This window comes from Oryzias melastigma, linkage group LG8 (assembly GCF_002922805.2).
Source record: "Oryzias melastigma strain HK-1 linkage group LG8, ASM292280v2, whole genome shotgun sequence".
NCBI lineage: Eukaryota > Metazoa > Chordata > Actinopteri > Beloniformes > Adrianichthyidae > Oryzias > Oryzias melastigma.
Genome location: NC_050519.1, coordinates 2,373,021 through 2,397,949, shown reverse-complemented (window position 1 = coordinate 2,397,949; position 24,929 = coordinate 2,373,021). Strand labels below are relative to the sequence as shown.

At 37.5% G+C, this 24,929-nt stretch overlaps 2 protein-coding genes across 2 annotated transcripts in view; both read right to left on the bottom strand.

Annotated features, from left to right (window-relative positions):
* The window catches only part of LOC112146890 (eukaryotic translation initiation factor 3 subunit D), a gene marked incomplete in the record, with an annotated part of 10,884 nt that extends 3,558 nt beyond the window's left edge, over positions 1–7,326 (bottom strand). Inside the window, 9 exon segments of the mRNA XM_036213114.1 lie at positions 1,874–2,021; positions 2,098–2,230; positions 2,298–2,419; positions 4,121–4,193; positions 4,268–4,353; positions 4,429–4,565; positions 5,832–5,877; positions 5,943–6,068; positions 7,137–7,326. Of these exon segments, the coding sequence (XP_036069007.1) occupies positions 1,874–2,021; positions 2,098–2,230; positions 2,298–2,419; positions 4,121–4,193; positions 4,268–4,353; positions 4,429–4,565; positions 5,832–5,877; positions 5,943–6,068; positions 7,137–7,286 (1,021 nt within the window).
* A 1,367-nt stretch (positions 7,327–8,693) lies between these two features.
* Positions 8,694–15,750, bottom strand: LOC112145904 (eukaryotic translation initiation factor 3 subunit D; the record flags this gene model as incomplete). The annotated part of the gene is given in 15 exon segments (XM_024271388.1): positions 8,694–8,773; positions 8,873–9,065; positions 9,140–9,282; positions 10,491–10,620; positions 10,688–10,773; positions 10,843–10,973; positions 12,229–12,376; positions 12,453–12,585; positions 12,653–12,774; positions 13,989–14,061; positions 14,136–14,221; positions 14,298–14,434; positions 14,746–14,791; positions 14,868–14,993; positions 15,608–15,750. Coding segments are annotated over 14 exon segments (1,631 nt in total), but the record flags the coding sequence as incomplete, so codon positions are not given.
* Between the last annotated feature and the right edge of the window lie 9,179 nt (positions 15,751–24,929).

The window sequence follows — 24,929 nt, the reverse complement described above, 5'->3', positions numbered from 1 at the left end:
GATTTAAAAAACAAAAAAAAAAAAATCACAGTATTTCTAATTATATACAACAATATGTGGCTTTTGAACAAAAACAGGCTAAAGAGAATTTCTCTTCATTTTTTAATTTCTGAAATGCTTAAATTCATAAAGTATGAAATAATTAGTGTAATTTGTGAAAACAAAACACATCAACAGCAGGATGAGCAGAACTCTAAAGACTTTTTGTCTGCAGTATTACTCCTAAAAGACAAAGATGTTGACAAACATCCATAAGAAACAAACGTGTTTCTGCTCTTTAAAGAGTCCGGGTGAATACTTGATTCTGATTGGCTGCTGGGTGAGGATGCATGCCTAGAATAGAAGTCGTAGTCACATCGTTCTATACGCGCAGCTTTCTTCAAAACAAACTTTTCTTCATCTTCTGGACAGAATCATGCAGTAAAAGGTGAACTTTCTCTCTGAACTGATGCTTTATTTAATCTATTGTGATGATCAGCATTTATATAGTTTTTCTTTTCTGCCAACCATTGACACGTTGTCGTGTTACCATGGCAACAGGCTGCATTATTTTTATTGATAAAGTGATCAAAACCTAAAAAATAGCAAGAATAAAGTACTAAAAAGAAAAAAATAAATCGCATAAAAATGAATTTCTTTGGCAAGTGACCGTGTTATAAGCAGGATAATGCGCTATACATAGTGCATTATCAGAAATTAACACACGTCGAGGAAGCTGGAATCTTCTCAGGGGCTTATTAATTAGCGTTAATTAATATGAATGAGTTAATTTTTATTAATTGCATGTGTTAATGCATTAACATTGACAGTCGTAATAAAAACATGAAAGTTTATATTTTAGCATTTTTGAAGCTCAACTGTTAAATGAAAAGAAAATGTATTTTGTTCGGGAAACTGATCGATTCTACAGTTTGTGAACAGAAGATTTCAAACATCAGGATCTTCAGAAGAAAGGAACTCGACAGCCGTCTAACTCGCTGTTAAATCTGGTCAAGAAAAAACATAAACCAACGAAAGCAAATCTAAACGTGTTTTTACACTCTTGCATTCATGTGTTGCTAATAAGGATGTAACAATTCAGTCAAGCAACAATTCGATTGGATTCACAGTTTTAAAGACACAATTTTGATTTTTTTCTCGACACAATGAATTAAAGGTGTTTTAAGACCAAAGTATGTTTTCTTTCTACCACTTACATCAAACTGTCTGTGTTGAATCATTTCTGTAAATAGGAAAACAAACAATTATACGTAATACTGAAATCATCACAAATCCTTTCATTCTTGGTTCATGTTGCTGTAACTTTTTTAACATAGCTATGAACTGGATGAATAGCATTAACTCAATAAGGCTGGTGTGAATGCTGGAAGATGCTGACTTCAGTAGCTGAAAACACTGAAACTGACAGCCTGCTAAAAGATCAGCTAAATGCCAAATTAGCCTAAAAAACTAAAAACAAAAATTAACCAGAATGTTGCTGAAAAAAACAGCCCAACTTCAAAAAAGCCTAAAAAAATTAAAATAAAAAAGCCTAAATTAGCCCAAACAGCTAGCATGTAGCTGAAATATTAGCTAGACTACAAAACAGTCTAAAAACTCTTAATAAATAGTTCAAACAGCTATCAGAATGCCAACTTTTAAAACTAATACTTTTAATACTTTTTTTAACATTAATATGAATAATAAAAAAATGCAGGAATATTATTCTAGAATAAATCAACTTAAACTTTAAATAACTTTCAATATTTTACTCTCCATAAAAATCTTTTTTCTCAAAATTGTACAAATTGGAAAGATAGAATACCCGGAGGGCCGGATCCGGGCCTCGACTAAAAACTTGTGTTTTTAGTCGAGTTCCCTCCATCAGACTCACCGAAGTCGGAGCTGTCTCTCTTGTCGAAGAACAGCTTGTTGCCCACTCTCTGCACGATGATGTCCCAGGAGTTGACTGAGCGCGTGCAGCACATCAGAGTGGCCAAGATGGCGTCGGTGGCAAACACGTTCCCCTGAGTCTTTGCCAGCTGCAGAGACGGAGCAGAAACACTTGGTGAGCGGTTCCGACAGACGGACGGCTCTGGTTCTGAGGGGAGGCTCCACCTTGCGGATGACGGGGTCGTCCGTGGTGGTCACGGTGTGGAAGATCCTCTTGATGCTCCTCAGAGTCTTCTCGTTGCGGGTGGTGATGCGGTCGAAGGCCTTGTCGTAGTACTCCAGAGCTCCACAGCACTCGCTGCACAACAACAAGTCAGCCTCTGAGCAGCTGCTCTGAGCGGGAGCTGCAGCTCCGATTCACCTACATGTCCTCGGGGTCCGACACCTCCATGTATCTCATCTTCATCAGTCTGGGGAAGTCCATCTCCTCCTTCACCTCCCAGTCGCTCCTCACCTCCACGGACGAGTCTCTGGGCTTCTGCTGCGCCTGAAACCACACCAGGTCACGGATGGCATCGATAAGAGTTTTTCATGACTGCCCTTTAACCCCTTCATTTCTTTCCAATAACCGTATTAGTCGTGTTCAGATTTTTTTGCATAGATTGTCTGTAATTTAAAGAAGTTAAATAGCAACCACTAGAGGGCGCTGTAGGTGCAACACAAAGTGCTGTCATGCCATTCATTTTTGTGCAATTAATTGATCATTACTCCTAATTAATTAATCGATTTTAATTGCAATTTCTAACCTAATAATTTCTGTGAAAAGTCTCATTTTAAGGCATTTTATTAACTTTTGTGGCGCAGTAAGAGATCTAAATAAAACAAAATTAATGTGTTTTTGTGTAAGAATTCCATCATTTACTGTACTTTGACACCTCAAAGGGATATTTTTGTTCCAATTTAGAACAATTACCTAAACAACTAAAAAAAAAACATCACGTCCAGAGTCACTAATTTATAGTAGGATCTCTTTTTTGAGTAATCCAAACACATTTTGAACACAAACCTCTTATTAATACCATAATTCAAATGTTCATATAGTAAAGAAAGTAGAAAATAGTGATTTTACATTTTCCTTTAACCTAATTGGGTGACTTTGATCTTTTTAAAGGCTGGAATAAAAGCTGAGAACAAATAATCTAAGACGGAGGATTTATATTTAAGCATTGGACTTTTTTAAATGAACTTTTACTTCATCATGTGGACAAAAACATGTGCAAAGACGTGACCTTTCCCTCTGAAATGATGCTTTTAAAACTTCTCATAATGATTTTAAAACTTTTCTCAAAAAAGGAGCGAGAGCAAAGCCCGGTCTGTGGTAGTTACTGTTTTTGTATAGAAAAAAAATTATAATAAAAGATTTTAAACTTTAACTTAACACAGGACTGAATTTCAAACTATTCATTTAATATTTATAATTTTTCTTGAATTGTGTGAGCAGGATAATGCTCTTCCAGGTGTGAAGAACACGGAAAAAAACTTACGACGCAAAAATGAGATTAATGGGATGAAAAATAAAGAAATAACATAACATAATACAACAGCCCTATTTCTGTTTCAGCTTTTGAGGTGAAATGTCTGTTCTCTTTCCTGTTATTTGTTGAATAAATTTCTCCCAAAAATGTGACTCAGGTTATTTTTTTTATTTTTTATTAAGTATTTATTTTGTTACTGTGACTTATGGTGTTTAAAAATATTCTTTGGTGTTTTTTGATACATTTTTAATGTACTTAATTTCATTTTTTTTTAATTAATTTAAATTTTTTTTCATTAATTAGAGGTCTGGAAGCAGTTAATAAATGTGTATTTTGTTTGCATTTCACTGCACTAAGCTGCAGTTGGGAGTAAATTTAATTTGTTTTCAGACACAAAAACCATAAAAAAAAATAAACCATGTTTTTAAATCTGTCTTCCTTCTGTTTTCTCTTTAAAAACAATGAAGAAAGCTGAAAATGTTCCTTAATAGTCACCTATTTCTTTTGAATGCTTTAAAGATTCTGCAGAGATCAGAAAAAATACATTTCCATGAACTGGAGGTTGAGTGACATCTAGTGGCCGAGTTTGAGCATTACAGCCCCTAAAAGATCTTAAAGTTCTTCCTCAAACCGTAATTTCCAGCAGATTATTGGCAGAATTTGGATCATAAAATAATATATGTAAATGTCATTTGAATTCTTGTTTAAACTACCTGGGATTTCTGGTCCCACTTCTGACGGACACCAAACTGCTTCTGGAATTTCTTCTGGAGCCGCATCCGATCCCTGAGAAGAAGAGACGAACCTCAACGTTCTGATCATCAGTGACGGCCGAGAGGATCTGCGGTGCAGGACCTCACCTCTCCTTCTGCTTGGCGCTCTTAGGAAGCGTCTGCATGTTGAACTGCGTCAGGTTCCTGCGGTCTTTGTCTCTGCGCAGGTTCCTCTGTGGAAACAGAAGATCCAGCTGCTGCTTGCCGTTCTCGCTCAAACGGCGCTCTCGGGTTCAAACCCGCGGTACCTGAGCAAAGCGCATGCGGTTCTTCTGGTAGGCCGTCTTCTGGGTCTTGGCCGTGTCCACCAGCTGGAAGCTCGTCTCGTCCTCCTCGTGGAAGTAGGCGTAATGACTGCCGCCTCCGAACTGAGACGAGTATTTATCTGAAGAAGAAAAAAATTACAGAACGAGGATTTTAGAACAAAAAGAGAAAATATTTCCAAAAGTTTATAAAATTATATTTTATATTAAGAGGACGACCAAAACGATACAAGGATTTCCAAAGGAATAAATATATAATTGTTTTTTTTCTCTAGAGATCCTAAGTTTACAAGAACTTTTGGCTCTATGAAAAAATAAAGAGCGAAAATTCTGTCCTGCAGCTGAAGGACAAGATGGTTTTGGTGTTTCTTCTCTCTGCGCCTTTGGGTAAAAATTTTCACCTCCACCACTAAAATGTTCACACTGCTAGTACTCTGTAAAAATAAATTCAGGACTTCGTGAACAACCTCCTCAAAAAATGATGACATCACTGCCAAAAAATATGATTGGGGCCAAAATCTCTCAAAATTAAATTTCAAAACAAAAGGAAGTTTTTAAGTATTAAAGTGTGAAATTTGGCAATTTTGAAATTTTTGCACAATATGGGAGAAGAAAAGTAACAACTTAACAAATTACCCACACACCCCACAAAGTCTACGACCCCATGAGGTTTGGTTAATCTTTGACCTTCTTGAATTTTAACCAAAAAATAAAAATATTCAGCTTTCCCAGCGTCAACAAATTTAAACTCTTCCTACAAACATTGATGTATTGCCTCCCAACTCCTTGAAGCTCATTGGAAAGCTACCTGTAGATTTTGAACATCGTTGATGTGTTTACCAAACATATACTGTGGAAACTTTAACACATGAATGGTTAACTCAAGCTGAACGAAATTATATGACATACAGTGCGAAATTATTAGGTGTGTGGGTGTGTTTAACAAAGAAATAACCTGTTGCTAAGGAAACCGAAAAATTTACTTTTGCCAATTTTTCTAAAAATTACATCGACGTGTTTGTCACTCTAAGACAACCAAAAAATAAAATGGTTGCTATGGAGATAAAACCAATAGAAAAGCTCTATTTTGAGAAAAGAGTATTTTTTTCCATTATCAGTGTGGAGGTTGCGGGTGAGGGGCGTGTAGCATCCGCTCAGCCAATGAGGGCGGGGGAGGGTCATACAACACTGTTCACGGTTTTCATTTTTTCTATTTTTTAGGCATGTTAATATTTATAATATGAACCAAGCAGATAAGTATCTTTTTAATGCAACTAAGCTCTCTAAGACTTTACGTTTGAAGAAAAACTAAATATGTAATTGAGAAAACTAGCAGTTCTATCAGTACCAACAGGTTTGTCGAGTACATGACATAAATTTCCACTGACTTGTATATCTCTTGTCTTGGTACGTCGCTCCGGTCCAGTCGGCCACCTGTCAGACACAAACATAAGACTCCACTCCGAAGCTCTGAACTGAACTGACGTGTCACACGCGACCTTTCCCAGACGGTCTCCTTTGCTGAACGGCTGATACGGCATGTCTTTAAACTTCTCGGGGACCGCACACGGTCCCCATCCAGACGGGTTGTCCTGGATCACAGGGGCTTGAAACTTCGCCATGACCTGAGTTTAAAGCAAAGACAGAAGGTCAAACATTCATGCTGATACAAATCGAGTTTCATCTGCTGCGTGTTCACAGGGTCTCAGGCAGTGAGCAGCACACATGTCTCCAGCAGAGCTCTGAAGGCTCTGATCAGCTTGCGCAGTGGGCTAGTCATCACAGACCCTTGAGATTAGTCAAACTCCATCCTTTTATTTTGAAATTCAGAGTTCCGACACTGATTCCTTGCTAAATATTGCAGTTTTTGAAAAAACATTTGCTACTGCAACCAAAATGTTACCACAAACATGAGGGTAAAGTATGTGTGTTATGCAAGACTTAAGCTTAAGCAAACTATTTTAATATTTCTAAACTATGGCGTCAGTCATCACACAAATTGCAACAGATTGCTATTATCATTAAGTTCTGTTTAGTTTTTATTTTTTATGTTTACTCCAAAAACAGTTCAGTAAATATATAGATTATAAACTTACAGTTCAGATCTCCGGATGTCATGTTTTATTTTGGTGGCGCTAAAGTCAAATTCCATTATCCTTCAAAATAAGAGCTGGTTTAAATCGTAGTAAAAGTTTACGAACAAGCCGGTTTAACTTTATTCTTATTATTGTGAGCTTAACTTAAACCAATCAAGATAAGTGTCAATACAAAAAGAATTTATTTAAAACGTTTATTAAACTGTGTCAATAGTCTGGTGGAAAACAGAATCATTTTAGCAGGGGACACACCGGCAAATGTTAGCTAAGCTAGCTTACTAAACCATAAAATTAGCTAGCATGAACACGATGACAACATAAACGAAATCATGTTTCCGCATCGACATCGTTTAGTGATCTCATAACACGTTACAGAAAGTTCGGCTGACTCTAAGTTTGCGTTTCTTTGCAGTTTCGACATTCAAGTAAAGCTAATGCCAACACGCGTCATCGTGGTAGATGGCCATGCTAGCAATGCTAAGGTAAACACGCTACAAGCCTTTAAACGCCTACAAACGATTATCTACAGATTAACACGTCATGTCAGTGAAGGCAGAGGTACAAAACCCAAAAACCTTCAAATGAACGAGCGCTCACCGTCCGCGAAACAACACTTTTGGAGCGATTAACTGTTTCAATGAAGTTTGTCCCAGCTGCAAAATTGCCTTTTCGGCAACAACCTTTCTGCCGTAAAACGTCACAGAGAAATGTCGCAATGTCAAACATAATACTATATTTAAAAAACATATATATCAATCTCAAATCGACGATTTTCTGACGTCCTAATGCACTCCAACATACTTAATATTTGAGTTTATTTATTTTTTACTTTTCAATCTTGGAGACTAACCGGAAGTTACGTCTCCCAACCCGACAATAAAAAATAAAAGTTCTACTCTGATTCCACTAGAGGGCGACAAAGAAAGCTTTGGGGGCAGGGTGCCGTTTTTTAGATTTGGGTTTTGTAATTAAAAACAAAATAAATTTTAAAAAAAGTACCATAAGACTTATCTTTTAAACATCCAGAATGCACATTTATGCACCAAACCCAAATCAGACTTTAAATACTACTAATACATTCATAGATGTGATGAATTCACCAGGTTCAAGAACTTTTTCAGGTTTTGAAGGAGCACGGAAAGTAATAGCTCGAAAATTTTTGCTGAAATGTCAGCAAGTCTTGTATTCCCCCCAAAAAATGCTTTTACAAAATACCTGCAGGCCAAGTCAGAACTTTTCAGCTTTGAAATCCTTGACAGAAACAGTTGAGAATATGAAATGTCCCCAGAAAACGAGGCATCCCATCCATTCATCCTCTAGCAGCAGGAAGCGGTTCATCCTGGAGGCAGCAGCCAGAACTCCTCTGCACTTCCTAATACAAAAGTTGTAAATATTTATTTTGTTTATGTTGAGCCAGGAAGTTTCTTTGAACAAACATACCTGAAGTGAGGTGAATCGTACCAACTTTGTACAGTTTGGGGTTTAAAAACAATCTTCAGAATAACTGAGATCAACTGTTTGGTCAACAATTTTTAACAAAATAAATTAACACAAGAAGCCATAAAGACGAGCCAGCTTTATTTATAAAGTTTTTTCAAACAGAGAACGGATTTCTAGAGAGGAAAAAGCGCTTTGGAAAATGAAGAGATTAATGTTAAATTGAGAAACGTTACGGTACAAAACAAAAAGCTGCTTTAAGTAACAGAAGGTCTGACATGCGTTTGGGTCCCATCAAAACCGGTTCTCTTCATGAAATGTCGGCAGGAGTTCCTCATTCACGTTCCCAGATTCAAAGCTGCTTTGGTCGCTGAAGTTCACGTCAATTCTCCTCGTCTAAAACAGGAATTTAAAAGAAAGGTGCAAAGTTATAGAAAATATAATTCTAAACAACTTCTCATTTTCACTTTGAAAACTAAATTTTAACAGTTTTCTGAGGAAGTTTAAAACATTTTCCATACAAAAGTTTTCATCAAAACCCCAAAAATATTTATTTTTGTCAAAAATTCAAAGATAAGTTTAACATTAAAGTTTTTAATAGTTTATATCTCATCAATCAGGCTAAATATTTCCCAAAAATTGGAAAAAAAAAAAACTCCTTAAAGAACCAAAACCGACCACGGAAAAATCAACCGACCTTCTTCTTCTTCCTCCACATCCTCCTCATCATCATCTTCCTCCTCATCTTCATCGGAGCTGAACGTCCCATCAGGTAGGCTGTACACCCGGATCACTTGCTGTTCACAGAGAGAAGATCACATGAGTCCACCTGCCTGAGCCTGAAGCCACGCCACCTCCTGGTTCTGAGCCTGAAGCCCCGCCCCCTCCAGCCTCACCTTGTTGGGGTCTTTGAGGATCAGGTATTTGCCCTCGTCCAGCTTGCGGCAGATGTCGATGACGCAGCGCAGGATTCCCCAGGCGTTCTCCATGCTCAGGTTGATCTGGCTGGCGAACTCGTTGGGTTTGAACTGCTGCGTTCCCAGGATGACGTGGCGAGCCGAGTCCTTCAGGTGGTAACGGGACACGTACCTGAGGACGATCAAGTCTTAAATCAGCTACTTTCCCTTTAAGTTTGTAGTTGTAGTTCCTGCAGCAGCTCTCACCCCAGTTTGAGGTACTCGGACCCGGCCAGCATGGCGCAGCAGGTCCAGCGGGCCAGTTTGTAGCTGTTGTTCTTCAGCTCGGTGGCCAGCACGGCTCCTCTCTGAGAGTCCAGCTTCTGACGCCAGTCCACGCCGTTACAGTACTGAGGGACACAAGAGTTTGGATGTTCAGGTGAAGCAGAACGATCATCATCAGAGCTAACGGAGGTCAGAAAAATTGATTCAAATCTAAAAACAAAAAGACCAAAGCAGTGAAGTCTCTATGACCTCCAGAGACCGAAATGAAAAGTCTGACTTCACCTTTTAGAAAAATAAAACACAGATATTTATGTGTTGTTACTATTATTATAAATATTAATGAATAGTTAAGCAACTGTTTTGGCATAAATAAAACATGAACATAAAGAGAAAAAGGTCAAAATATGAAATAATTCATTATTTTGATGGAGGTTCACATGACTTTCATTTCAAAATAAAAGACTCCTGTGTAATCAGTGTGTCTACAGATATAAAGAAGTTAAATTTAAGACTTTAAGACCATATTTAAAACCAAATTTAAGATCGTATGTTTAAAGAAAATGTACAAGTCTAATTTAGCAAACATACATATGTCAGCAGAAATAAAAAATAAGAGTTTATTTTACTGTTTGTTGTTCATCTTGGCCAGAAATCTGTGAATTTACCTCTTAAAATCCGAGAGTTTGTTCATAAAAACGTATATAATCCAGTTCTCATTAGTTCTGGTTTTGCTAACTGACCTACAAATGATTTCTGTGATACACGGCGAACAAAACTCAGTCAAAATTTTTAGTTTAACTTATGATACAGACTGTCTTTTAGATGGGATTTTTTTTTGACAGATACATTGTTTAAACAGAAACTTTTCTTTTTTAACCAAGCGGAGGAGCAGAGGAGCACCCACCATGTGGTTCCAGAGCGGCTTCAGTGTTATTAGAATAAATGCTGTCAGCAGATTTTTCTGATTCTTGAACCTCCAAATATTCATAAAGACTTTTAAACACGACGATAAAAGACGTTTAACCGAAAAATCTGATTCAAGTTTCAAAAAAGAGAATCCACAAACTGACGACAGCATTCCGGCGGAACACAAACCCTGGATCTGTAAACGACAGTAACTCTGACTTTTTACACGATGAACACGATTCCAGTGGATTCTGACGTGGAGTAAAGCGTCTTCATGGATCACGTTAACGGTTTATCAAATGTCGCCTCCATCTCTGTTATTAAAGGGTTAAACTGATCCGTTTGTCTCGGATCCGTCCTGGTTCTGCTGCCTTGGTACAGATCTAGAAAACGACCACCCTGACCCGGACCGGCGCGGGCCGCTCACCCTGGAGTCCCACTCGTTCAGCGTCTTGACGTTGATGAAGGACACTTCTCCGTTGGCGCCGGTCATCACGCCGTCGTGTTCACAGCGGACGATCAGGTCGATGTCTTCTCCCAGCTTCCAGTGGCGATACCTGAACCACAGACGCATGGAGTCACTGCGTCCACGTGCGCACACGTGCACGGCCGCAGCCGTCGTACCTGTAGGCCACGGACGCCACCTCGCTCTTGTCCATGTCCTCCTCCACGAACGGGTTGGGGTTTGGGAACTTGTACCGCTCGCCGCCCTGAGAGACAAATGACAAGCTGAGAGGGAGACGCTTCACCTGCTGACAGGGGGCGGGGCTTCTTCTCACCATGCGTAAACACTGCTGGCTGAAGTTGTGGTTGATGTAGGTCGCCTCCATGGCCAGATTACGGGGAGAGTTGAAGGAGTTGACCTCGTCCTGGGGGGGCTCGTTAGCCGTCTCGCTCACAGTTAATAAATCTGATCCAAGAGATTAAAACAGGATCAGGAGTTTAATAAAAGAGGAAAGTTTAAGAACTTTCTCAAAGTTCACATTTAATCCTTTTGGAGGCTCAACTGTGACTAAAACGTATTTTTGCAAGAAACCAGAGACAAAACTCACTACGTCCTTCTGCTCACCTGGCAGGCGGGGCCAATAATCTTAACCGGTTAAGTCAGAGGAGGACTCGCCAGAGCAGCAGCTGGCTCTGAGGTTTTGTTGTTTCCTCAGCAGTCTGTTATTTCAGTTTGGGGTTGGATCTTGGTAGTCTTGATTTCCAGGCTTTGTTTATTAGTTTTCTTCAGGTAGATTTTGGTTTTTGAAATGATTAAGAGATTTTAAGGTCTGTCGCTCAATTATCCGATCCATTAGCAAACAGAGCTTCCACATGCATCTTCTCTCGTGTTACACGCCGCCAAAGCTAATCGAGAGAATCCGCTCGATTTTCAAAATANNNAAAAAAAAAAAAAAAAAAAAAAAAAACCTCTCCCGTGGCCCAGTGGTTGGGGACCACTGTGTTAAACCATTGAACTGAATACTGAGGAAATCGAATCTTTGATCTTCAGTTTACTTTGAAAGTGTCAAACGTGTGTTGGGATAAATCTAAGATTTATTTTTTTCTTTATTTCATGATATTAAGCTGAGTATAATCCACCTGAAAGGTTTTTCTTCATTGTTACTTGCTTAATAGCAATTAAAAAACTGATTTTTTTCTGATTTTTTTTCCACTGTTTTTTAAAATACACAAAATATATCAAACCAAAACAAAACTGGGATCCAAAAATCGATGTTTGAACTGAATCGTGGTGAAAATCCTGGTCTACAGTATTATTTTTATAGTTTTTTGATTTTATCGTTCCTTTTTTTGTATTTTATTGTTTAGGATTTCATTCATACTTGATTTTCTGTTCAGTTCTTTGGTTGCTCCTGCTTTTAAAGGCACTATATAAATGGTAAATTGATTTTACATAAGAATTAAACCCCAGATGTTTGCTAAAAACATCAGGATCTTCAGGAGTAAAGACCAAATGAAAATCTCGTCTCTGATTCTCCATATTTAACCGTTTCTGTAATCGGCCCCCCAAAGGTTTCCACCTCCAGGCAGCTTTAGCTGAGACCCCGACTCTCACTGACGTCCGCCAGTTTATTTTGGCGACTTTTCTCGATCTTTTCTTCATTTTGTGAATCAGAAAACTGTTTTTTTATCTTCTATTTGTAACCCTCCATCAGACTCACCGAAGTCGGAGCTGTCTCTCTTGTCGAAGAACAGCTTGTTGCCCACTCTCTGCACGATGATGTCCCAGGAGTTGACTGAGCGCGTGCAGCACATCAGAGTGGCCAAGATGGCGTCGGTGGCAAACACGTTCCCCTGAGTCTTTGCCAGCTGCAGAGACGGAGCAGAAACACTTGGTGAGCGGTTCCGACAGACGGACGGCTCTGGTTCTGAGGGGAGGCTCCACCTTGCGGATGACGGGGTCGTCCGTGGTGGTCACGGTGTGGAAGATCCTCTTGATGCTCCTCAGAGTCTTCTCGTTGCGGGTGGTGATGCGGTCGAAGGCCTTGTCGTAGTACTCCAGAGCTCCACAGCACTCGCTGCACAACAACAAGTCAGCCTCTGAGCAGCTGCTCTGAGCGGGAGCTGCAGCTCCGATTCACCTACATGTCCTCGGGGTCCGACACCTCCATGTATCTCATCTTCATCAGTCTGGGGAAGTCCATCTCCTCCTTCACCTCCCAGTCGCTCCTCACCTCCACGGACGAGTCTCTGGGCTTCTGCTGGGCCTGAAACCACACCAGGTCAGCACAAACTCCAGTGTTTTGGGTAAAACAAGACATTTAATGAAAGGTTTCAAGCAGGCGCCCCCTGCTGGATAAAACAAGAACGCTTAAATTCATTTATTAAAACAATAGTTTCACTTTTTAAGAACCGTTTGATCTAGTTTGTTACAGACCAGAACTCAACCAGAACCACAAACTTTATCAGTTAAAAATGCACAATATTTAGGCTTTTTTTTTTTGGCAATTAAGAATTTATAAATGTAGTTTTTAAATATTACAATAATTGAATTACAACAGTGTCTCTATGTTTTTATATATAACAGTTGAAACTTTTACTTTTGACAGCAGCACACATTAGTTCCTTTCAAAATAAGAGTCCCTCCTGCTGCAGCAGATTTACTTCAATTAAAAATGAATGAAGTTTTTTATCATTTCAGTTTTAGTGAGATATTTTCCTTTTAGTCTAAAAAATAACAACATTTTAGTACAGTTTATTTATTTAAAAAACAAAAAAAAAATAAACATTTAGAATAACCTGAACTTTTTTTTAATGAAAAACACAAAACTCTAAATCATTTTAAAACCACATTTGTTCAAAACTTTAACCACTTTGGTTTAATTTACCAAACAAACATTTAGACACATTTATAAATGAAATTAAATAAAATAACACAAATTTAAAGAACATTTCTACAGAACTTTTGACAGTAACGTTAACTGTTTTTTTTTCTCAGTTGTTTGACATGTTACAAATCGAAACAGAAATGACCAAACTAAACTAACTAATCTCTTATTTATTCAATCGTTAGCATTTTTTATTAAAGCTAAAGAGCCACAATAAAGGGATAAAAGAGTCACAGGTTGTAGTTGAATGACCAGCTTCTGTTAACATTATATATTAAAATGTCCCCACTAAAACATATGATGAAATATTTTTATCTTTTCTTTACAAAATTGAGTTTTGATCTAATGATTTATTCCATTTGATTCTAAACTTTGGTAAATATACTTAGTTTATTTTTAATGTATGTGCTTCAAAAACTTATAATAGCCACTGACTGAACCATATAAAGAATAAAGAGGTCCAAGTCTCAAACATAAAATGTTCATGTGTGCAACAAACTGACATCTAATGCAAAACTGGAAATCGCCGGTTACATTGACCCATTTTATTTGACTAAAATCTCTTAAAAAAGATGAATTAAATCATAAACTACCTGGGATTTCTGGTCCCACTTCTGACGAGCTCCAAACTGCTTCTGGAATTTCTTCTGGAGCCGCATCCGATCCCTGAGAAGAAGAGACGAACCTCAACGTTCTGATCATCAGTGACGGCCGAGAGGATCTGCTGAGCAGGATCTCACCTCTCCTTCTGCTTGGCGCTCTTAGGAAGCGTCTGCATGTTGAACTGCGTCAGGTTCCTGCGGTCTTTGTCTCTGCGCAGGTTCCTCTGTGGAAACAGAAGATCGAGTTGATGCTCGCCATTCTCGCTCAAATGGCGTTCTCGGGGTTCAAACCCGCGGTACCTGAGCAAAGCGCATGCGGTTCTTCTGGTAGGCCGTCTTCTGGGTCTTGGCCGTGTCCACCAGCTGGAAGGTCGTCTCGTTTTCCTCATGGAAGTAGGCGTAAACACTGCCGCCTCCGAACTGGGAGGTGTAGCGATCTAAAAAAGTAGAACTTTTCTCTTTAATACAATTCAAATCTTTCAAATCAAATTAATTAGCTTTGAAATAATAAATGTGAAAGATTCCTATTTCTTTTGCAACAAATAAAAGTATATTTTTGACATCTGAGCTTTGAAACTTTCAGCTACAGGTGTGTACTCACACCTTTGGAAAACCTCAAAACTCTTATCTTCCTTTTTACTGATCGATTTCATTAAAAAAATGTTGGAATCTAGGTTTGAAATCAGAACACTTGGCTTTAAGACAGATTTAGCTTACAAAAATTTCAGGAAAATTGTCATGGACTAACTTGGGTATCTCTTGTCTTGGTAAGTGGCTCCGGTCCAATCAGAAACCTGTGGGACACGACACACCAAACATGAAGGAACAAACGCTCAGAGCAGTGAGGTTAAAGGTCGTGAGCCGACAAACCTTTCCTAGACGGTCTCCTTTGCTGAACGGCTGATACGGCATGTCTTTAAACCTGTCTGGAATCGCACACGGACCCCATCCAGTCGGGTTGTCCTGGATTACGGGGGCTTGAAACTTCGCCATAATCTAAAGGAAAAAGATTACATGAATTTATAATAAAGGTTTTTTTTGTTTTTTTTTATTTTTTGCTGCTTAAAAAGACAATATAATGAAACTCAAACTATTTAGTTAAGTCAATATATATATATATATATATATATATATATATATGAAATATAGGTTTTTAATAATTATACAAATTTTAGCATCACTTCAGAACATTTTATTTTGCGTAAAGTCTAAAGTAAACAGACACAACTTCCCGAAATAATTCATTTTAAATTATGATGCTAACGTTAGCATCAACTCAACAAAAAATATGTCCATAAAGTGAGAAGAAAACAGACAAAACTTCCAGAAATCCTTCATTTTTAGAGCAAAACCGCTTAATATTCTTAAAATTTTTAGTTAAATTCACATGTAGCGTAACTATCTACCACCATCTTCTACAGAAAATTGACAATCATGCTCGTTCGCTAGGGATGCTAACGCTAACACGTCTCTCGTGGCAGAAAGCCGTAGCTAGCAATGCTAAGCTAAACACGTTTCCAGCTTCAAAGCGTTTGTCTACAAATACACATGTTCAAAAATAAAACCACAAACGTCAGAGACGACTCCAAACATTGTTTTTCAAACCAAACCTTATCCGACGAAACTCTTTTTGGGGTGTTTTCACTGTTTTTGCCCCTTAGATGAATTTTAGCTCCGACCGGCTTCGACACAAACGGAAGGACTCCTCCTTTTCCTGCCGTATCACGTCAGCTGCTGTCGTAAAGTCACAAGAAAAAAATACTTTTACATTTTTCTTATTTAGATATCGCTCTAATTTATATCCATCTTTGGACTTAAAAACCATAAACATTTTTTTAAATTTAAATTTACTTAAAAGTTTTTGTTCATTTTATTTGTTTTAAAAAAGACAACCGGAAGTTGGTGTCTGTTTTGTCAAAAAAATAAATACATATTATTTGTAAATGTTAGATCCATTAACTGTGTCAAGAACAGTTTTAACATACTTCTTTGGTACTAAATAAAAATTGGTTCTTAATCTTTGCTGATTAATATAAATGATTTGTCATGGATGCTTTGAAACTTGATTACTTGATATTAATGATCCTTAATAGCCTGATTTTATTAATATTTGATATTAAGTCCTGAACCGGATATTGATAATTCGTGTAGAGAAAATGGTATGGTCGAGTCGGGGTGGGATTATATAAGTTCGCTTCCGTCCACTCCCTTTCAAGTGATCTACTTGTGATTAATTAAGTGATATGTTATGTATGTATTATGACCTGATTGCTTGAAATAAACCATTCCATTCATTCATTCATTCATTCATTCATTCATTCATTCATTACAAAGAAAACACATATTATTGTCGCTTTCAAAGAAGTTTGTAAATTTCACAAGTTATTTTAAATCAATATTTGCCTCCCCTTTGCTACCACTAGAGGGCAGAAAAAAACATGGTTCTGGAAGAAACTTTTTCTTTTGTAGAATTGCATTCATTTTTTTATTGTATTTAATACAAAAAAGCAAGATAAAATGAGTAGTTTTAGGGAGAAAAATATATACTTTTCATTTTATCCTATCAGTCTTCACATCTAAAAAACATTGAATTATTTTCTTACCACACAAAGGCAGATGGTCTTTTGATTTTAACCAGACAATCAATAAAGATAAATCAAATTACTAAATACAAACAAACAAACAAATAAATAAAATGTTTGACATACTTCATTGAGTATTTTCTAGAGCTTAGGGCTATGGAGAGACTAAAAAGGGCAACAATAAATTTCGACTTTAATCTCAGAATAGTGTCCTTTAGCATTACAGTCAGAAATTCTCATTCTTTTTTTCCTCAATGTCTCTAACATTCACCTGTAATTCATTTGAACGATCCCATAATTTTTAAAGTAAAAATGCAGTTTTCATTATGGCCACCGGAGGGCAGTATACCACCACGTTCACAAATCTGTACAAAAAAGTAAACAAAGCACAAATCCTGTGTGTTGCTTTGCAGAAAATAATAAAGATGTATTTTTTTTTAGCTAAATGATATTTTTATATAAAAAAATAAGAATATATAATAATAAGAATATATACCGGTATATATATATATTAGTGCAAAGCAATACAGAAAATAGAAATCAATTCAACAAAATCCTCAATTCCTAATTTAATTATACCGAAAAGAAGAGCGGTTTCTTCAGAATTTTAAAAGTTTTATTGATTTGACTAAATGTAACCTAAAATTGTTTTTCTTTCCCGGTTATTTCAACAGAATTCAGAAGTAAGAGAAGCTCTGGAAAACACTGGAGGATCTTCTCACACCTGAGTCACTCATTCCCGTCTGCGCAGGTGCGCAGCTGCAGCTGTCTCACCTGCTGAAGTGCTCACATCTCTGCAGGAATCAACTTTCATTGGTACAGTTTTTCATTTAAAAGGAAATATTAAAGTTTTTGGAAGCATCATGTTATCATTTAATTTACGTAAAGTTTCAAACCTAAAGCTGATATTTGCATCACTTCTGCTTAAGTCTGTCAGTGAAAACAGCTAATAAGTATCTTTGGCCCTCCCCTCTTTATTTTCCTCCTCGTGTTCAGAGAAGCTGCAGAAATCATCATCTTCTGATACGTGCCAGCTGTGCTACTTTCATAGTAAAACTCAGGAAAGGAAGAAACGTCAGCTTCTTAAAACATCTGGGCTTTCATGGTTGCAGAAAGCGCAGCGGCTGACTGCTTTCTGCATCTTTCTGTTGCATCAGTGACAGGCTGCTGCACTCTTACGTCAGTCATCATTGAGCGGTTTGTGGAGCTGCTCTGAGAGCTGATGGTTCTTCTCTTACATGGATGTGAGTGCGGCTGAAAGGACTTTTATCTGTGTTTGATGCACAGGTTTACTGTGATGGGAACAAAAACAGCTGATATTATGAGAGGGATGAACTTCTGATGTCATTCATGAAGGAAAAATGAAGAAAAACTCAAAACTGCTCCTGTGCAGGCTCATCATCATCATCATTCATCCAGGAAAATCTCAAGAGTTCATTCATGTTGAAGCAACTTCAACACAAACAGAAACTAGAAAAGTTGCATTACCAGTGATAATGTTTGTGTGAATGCTTTTTGCTGAAATAAGTTGCTGATGATGCTGAAACTTTTTGTTGAAAATTTAAAAGCTATTTGCAAAACGCTAAATTTGCCAAGACTGGAAATTTCATTAAAGAACTATGAAAGAGCGCTGAAGTTGACCTAAATTTCTGAAAAATTTGTAGTAAAATTTGCTTAAAACTCCCTGATACATGCAAATTTTGCAACAATATTTAGTGTGTTGCTTATATATGAGCTGAATTCCAAATTATCCCAAAAAACCTTATTAGAGGTCAAATTAGCCTAAGAAGCTAGCTTGTTGCTAAAATACTAGCTAAACTCCAAAATAGCCTAAATTCCTCAGTAAACTAAATTAGTCGAAAAAGTTAACTTTAGCAAAAACAGAAGCTAAGCTCTAAATTAGCCTATAAAAACCTGTCGATAATACATTTACACTAAACGTTAGCATGTTGCTTAAATATTAGCTAAACCCCAAATAGTTTAGATTCCTCAGTAAACCAAATTAGTCAAAAACATTAGCATGTTGCTTAAATATTAGGTAAACTTTAAATTAGCCTATAAAACCTCAGTAGATAACAGATTACCCAAAAACGTTAGCATGTTACTGAAATATTAGGTAAACTCTAAATTAGCAAAGATAAAAAAAAAAGCCTCAGTAGATGCTAAATTAGCTACGAAAAAAAAAAATAGCACAAAGCTTAATTACTAGCTAAACTCCAAAATTCCTCGGTAAACCAAATTAGCCAAAATGTTAGCCTGTTGCGGCTGCACGGTGGCGCAAGTGGTTAGCGCTCTCGCCTCACAGCGAGAAGGCCCCGGTTCGAATCCCGGCTGGGACCTTTCTGTGTGGAGTTTGCATGTTCTCCCCGTGCATGCGTGGGTTTTCACCGGGGACTCCGGCTTCCTCCCACCGTCCAAAAACATGCTTCATAGGTTAATTGGTGACTCTAAACTGCCCCTAGGTGTGAATGTGAGAGTGAATGTGTGTGTGATTGAGGCCCTGCGACAGACTGGCGACCTGTCCAGGGTGTACCCCGCCTTCGCCCTTCAGTAGCCGGGATAGGCTCCGGCGCCCCCGCGACCCCGAAAGGGGAGAAGCGGTCAAGAAGATGGATGGATGGATGGATGGTTAGCCTGTTGCTAAAATAGAAGCTAAACTCTAAATTTGCTTATACAAACCTCAGACAATAATAAATTAGCCCAAAACGTTAGTATATTGCTTAAATACTACCTTGGTAAACCAAATTAGTCAAAAACATTAGCATGTTGCTTAAATATTAGATAAACTCCTATTTTTTTTTTAAAATTACAATAAAAGAGGAAAACATAACCCATGAATATATTTAAAGACTTGTTGCTAATCTACTAGAAATAGTAAAATTTGAAGACTTTTTCATTCACTTCCTATGGGGCTGTCTGTATTTGCAAATTATTTCAAAAACCATAAAGTTTACAAACACCGAAAATACAAGCAGTAATGTCCTGAAAGTTTGAAACCAAGAGATTGCTGAAATTACTCAAACTTACCATATTTTTGTGTATTATAAGTCGCTCTAAAGTAGAAGTCCCACTTTTATTTTTGCCATGGCAAAAAATAAAAACAAGAATAATAATGTTCTGATGAAATGAGTGAAAAAGATCAAAATTTAAGAGGAAAAAAAACAATCCGATTCTCCTCCATGTTTGTTTTGGACGACACTTCTTCTTCTGGCCTTGTCAGAAGAAAATACAACGCCCTCTAGTGGTTGTTAGCAGAAACAACCGCTAGAGGGCTACCGGCTGCTGGTGGAAAAATAAAGAATACATCAGGTTATTTATGTTTTTAAAAAATCACTAATAAGTCGCTCCTGAGAATAAGTCACACCCCTGGCTAAACTATGAAAAAAAAACAGTGACTTATACCCCAGAAAATACGAAACTTACTTTTGAAACTGGAACAAAAAAGTTGTCCTGATCCTTGGAGTCACATGTTCATCCAGATCAGTTTGTTTTGTTACGAAGTTCAAGTTCTGTAAAAATCCAAATAATGATCTCTGCTTCCAAGAACTAAGAGTTTTAATGACATCATTAAACACAATGGAATTAAAAAAATAAATCTGAAATTATTTAACAGGCAGGAGGACCGGTCAGTTGGAGGGAATTCACGTTTTGAGGTTGTCCTTGATTTTGGGTTTTGGCCCTCGTCCTGCAGGGGGCGCTATGACTTCAACACCTCTAATTAAAGGTGTTCCTGAGTCTGTTTTATCTTGAACCTGAACCTCCTTCCCAATGATAGACCTATATCCATTATCCGGTTGGGAGCGATCTTTTGTTATTCTTGTAGATTCTCTCTGGATTCTGGCAGAGAAGACTGAGTCTAGATCCAGTCTTTGACCTCCCACAATCCCCCGTGGCGCCCTCACCACCCGGGTTTAGTCCCTCCTGTTCTGCAGCTTCCGTACCACGCGGTCATACGGACACACAGCACAAGAAACCCTCAGTAGAGGCGGTCCGGTCCACTTTAACTTCCTGAGAACAGAGAGCCGTTTTCACTATGATGTGTTCATTGTCCAGGAAAGGTCAGAGGAAATATGAATACCTATGAATCTGAAGCTATCCACAGGGTCCGCCTCGTATCCTTGGATGAAGACGACCATAAAGGATTCAATTTCACAGCTGAAGGATGCAGGAACTAGTGAAAGGCTCAGGAGGATCAGCATTGTTAGCTGATTCTGAAGGATTCTGGATGAAGAATCTGTTTCTGCGTGAATCTGCTTCCACGTCTTCAACAAAGCATTTAAAGTCCCATCAGTTGTCCCGCACCCGAGGAGTGTAAAATTTGTTCTCAGCATTTGAGGGAGGGGTGAGCTGCAGACGCAGCCGCACTCAGTGGTTTAGCCCCAAAATCCAACCCCTTAATGCGGAGTGTCACATAGGGAGTTCTTATTTTTAGAGTCTTTGGTATGACTCAGTCTGGATTTGAACTCATGTCTCCAGGTAGACACTACACCACGAGGTCGCCGAGCTGGTCTGGGAGGTCTGAGAGGATACAGAAGAGAAACCTGACGTCAGTCTTCTCATAAAAAAAGTGTTTGATGGAGAACTTTAGATCTTCAGTCTGTGAGTAAATAAATAAATCTTTATTTAAAAAGCACTTAGAGTGAATCATAAAGTTCTCACAAAACCAGAATAGAAAAGGTAAAACCCAATAAAACACTCATGGATTTAAATGAAACACGAGTAAAGAAAAGGAAAAAAAGACTCATCAAAAAGCTCTTCTAAATAAAAACGTCTTAACTTAAGTTTTAAATTCTCAATCTGGCGCCGAGACCGAGGAGGTCGTCACAGAGTCGGGGAGCGACTGCCTGAAAGCCGAGGTCTCCTCTAGTTTTGGAAAAATGAGTTTTAGGAACGGATAAAAGATTCTTACCTGTTGATCTTAAGGAGAAGTGTGAGGAGTTGAAAGGTCAGAAATATAGTTGGGGGTTTGTCCGTGATCTTGGGGGGTGAACTACTTATTCTGGTCGACCAAACTGAAATAATCCTTATTAATGTTTTATTATTCAGGTGAGTCTCCATAGATGGTGAACTACAAATACACTGATATTCTGCTGTTATATATTATTATTAGGGCTGTGAACATTAACGCGTTAACGTAAGCAATTAATTAAAAAATAAACTCATTATTATTTATTGGCACAAATTAATTCCACCTCGGCGGTTCAGGCTTCCATGGCGTGCGTTAAAACATTTCTTTTTGTGCATTATCCCACTTATAACATGATCACTTACAAAAGAAATTATTATTAAATCTCTTTTAGTGCTTTAATCTGGTTATTTTTTGGTTTAGATCTCTTTATCACAAAAAGAGGACCATTTGATCGATGGTCTGGCACGTTGTCATGGTAACATGACACTGAGCCTCGACTGAAGCGTCAAAGGAAAGTGATATAAATGCTGATCGTCACGATAGGTCCAATAAAGCATCAGTTCAGAGAGAAAGTTCGCCTCTTATCGCTTGTTTTTGTCCAGGAGATGAAGAAAAGTTTGTTTTAAGGCAGCCAGTGATCCAGAACATCGTTTCTTATGGCTGTTTGTCGGCATCTTTGTTTTCTTGTAGTAATACTGCTGACATAAAAGAATTAAGAGTTCTGCTTATCTCACTGTTGATGTGTTTTGTGCTCGCGAAGGTCACTTTGGAGTGATAAATTTAAAGATTTCAGACAATAAAAATGAAGGAAACATTTTCTTTGGCTTGTTTTTGTTCAAAAATATCAACAATATATTTTCATTTACAATTTACCTGGTAAACGTTGTGATTAATAGTGATTAATCACGACACAAAAGTGTCTAATCTGATTATTTTTTTAATTGATTGACAGCTTTAATTGAAAATAAACATTCTAAATGTACAATTTTGAGTATGATTTCATTTTGTCGTTATTTGCAGATAATAAGTGGTTCTAAAAATACGGCAACTACAGGAAAAAAAATCAAGATTAATCGCAATTAATTTTCCAATCGTTTTGCGATTAATTAGTTAATTTTTTTATAATCAATTCCTGGCTCTAATTATTATACGATGTTACTCTGCATTCTTGTGTTATGGGATGGTTTTGTTGTTTTTCTGATGTTTTTAATTTTTTAAAATTCACACCACCACATGAACGCAGCCACAAAAAAGCTAGCACGTTGCTTAAATACTAGCTAAACCCCAAGATGGAGTAAATTCCTAAGTAAACTAAATTAGTCAAAAACGTAAACCTATTGCGAAAATATTAGGTGAACTCTAAATTAACAAATTAGCCAAAAGTGTTAGCCTGTTGCTAAAATAGAGGCTAAACTCTTAATTATCCTAAAACCCCAAGTCTATAACAAATTAGACAAAAAAAAAAACGTTAGCATGTTGCTAAAATATTAGATAAACTCCAATGTATTTTTTTTTTGAAAATTACAATAAAAGATGAAAACATAACCCATAAATATATTTAAAGACTTGTTGCTAATCAACTTAAAATACTAACATTTGAAGACTTTCTCATTCACTTCCTATGGGGCTAAATTTGACAACTATTTCAAGTATTTTTGTTGTTTTTCTGACATTTCTGTGTGTTCATTTTTTTAAATTCACACCACCACATGAATGCAGCATTTCTCAAAGTTTTTTTTTTTTCCTGTTGGAAATCCAGTGATATGTGCACAGAAAACAGAACAAAAGCAACATTAATTTTCAGTCAAAATAAAGTCTGTTTTTGTTCCATGTTACTTCTTTATTTTATAGGAGAATTATCTAAACACGCCACAAGATAAATAAATGTATTTTAAATTTACAGGAAGCCAATGTAGTGATAAAAGCAGAGGGGAGACTGGTATTGGTTCTAGTTAAAAGTGGAGTTTAGCTGCAGAGTTTTGGACAAACTGGAGACGTTTAAGAGACGGTTTGTTAAAACAAGTTAAAGAGAGTCGTCTACATAATCAGCTGAAGGTCAGAGCGGGATGAAACTGTTTTTAGTTTAGTCACGTTCCTCAGATGATAAAACAGCAGAAAACCAAATGATCGTCTACAGGACCGCCCAGACCATGATGCCTCCTCCACCTCCAACCAGGAAGCAGAAAAGAAGGAAAGTTTCATTTTCCATGTTTGGATGAGAGAAGAGTTTGACACTTCAAAGCCGGACAGAGGATTTTAAACTCCTCCATCTGCATTCAGGAGAAGGAAATCTCCTCCCCAAACTTTCCTTCTTATTTTTTGCTGTTTCTTCTTCATTTTAAAAGAAGATACATTTTTGTCTTCTCTTTATTCACATTTACGAGTTTTTAAACGTCCTTAAGGTCAAATGTTGTTTTATTCCTCTTAAAGCTGATTTTTCTTCAGTTTATGTATTAAATTTCCTTCAGAAATGAAGGTTACAGCGTCAAAAGAGATAAAAAAAAACATTTAAACGACCTAAAATACATATATATTTATAAAAAAATAGAGTTTGATAACAGACTCACTAAATGAGCTGAGCTTCATTTCTGAAGCCGTAATGTTTGGGTTTTGTTGTCCTAATTACTGCTAATCACCAGAGCCGCTCGCACACGTCTGCAGCGGCCAATCACGAGCCTCTCTGACATTTGAGGCTCTCGCTTGCAGGCGGCGGCGGCAGCTGCTGCTGCATGGGGGGAATACTGAGCAGGCGGCGCCGCCCGCTCCCTTCAAGGACCCCGGCGTCCGTCAGCAGTTCTTGTAGGAGGGTTAATCAAAGGGCGGCAGCAGAAGACGCTTCCATAATGAGATATTAAATGAAAACAAGGCCATGAATAATAAGCTGCAGGAAAGGCCAAATGTGCAGAAAAGCAAGAAACACTTTGGGAGAATGAGAGAAAACATTCATGATTAAACATGAAATGTTTATCTGATTTAGCAGATTTCAAAGATACATTATTTAGAAAAGAGATTGAATGGAAAACAGAAGCACATCAGAGTCATCAGGGAGGAAATGGATTAAAACATGAGAGAGTTTCATTTTGGGTTCAGGCCACTTATCGAGCTTTTAGCTGGAAAAACAGCCAAACTACGGTGTCCCAGACATGCCAAATCCTCCCAGTAAACATCCAAAAGCTAAAAAAGAAAGAAGATGAGAGAGCAGAAAAACACACTGAAGGGCTTTTCATCGTAAGCAAAACATGCAGCAAGAAAGTAAAAATGTTCGATTTTTATTTCATATCTAAAAGACAAAAATAAATGTTGAAAAGTTGAGCTTGAAGTCTTAAAAGTATAAAAACCCTCTTTGATCATCTTTTGATCTATTTTCAAAGAGCTCTTTTCATTACAGTTAGGCTATTTTTAGCTTAAATCATTAAAACCTTTTTCTAAGACATAGTTTCT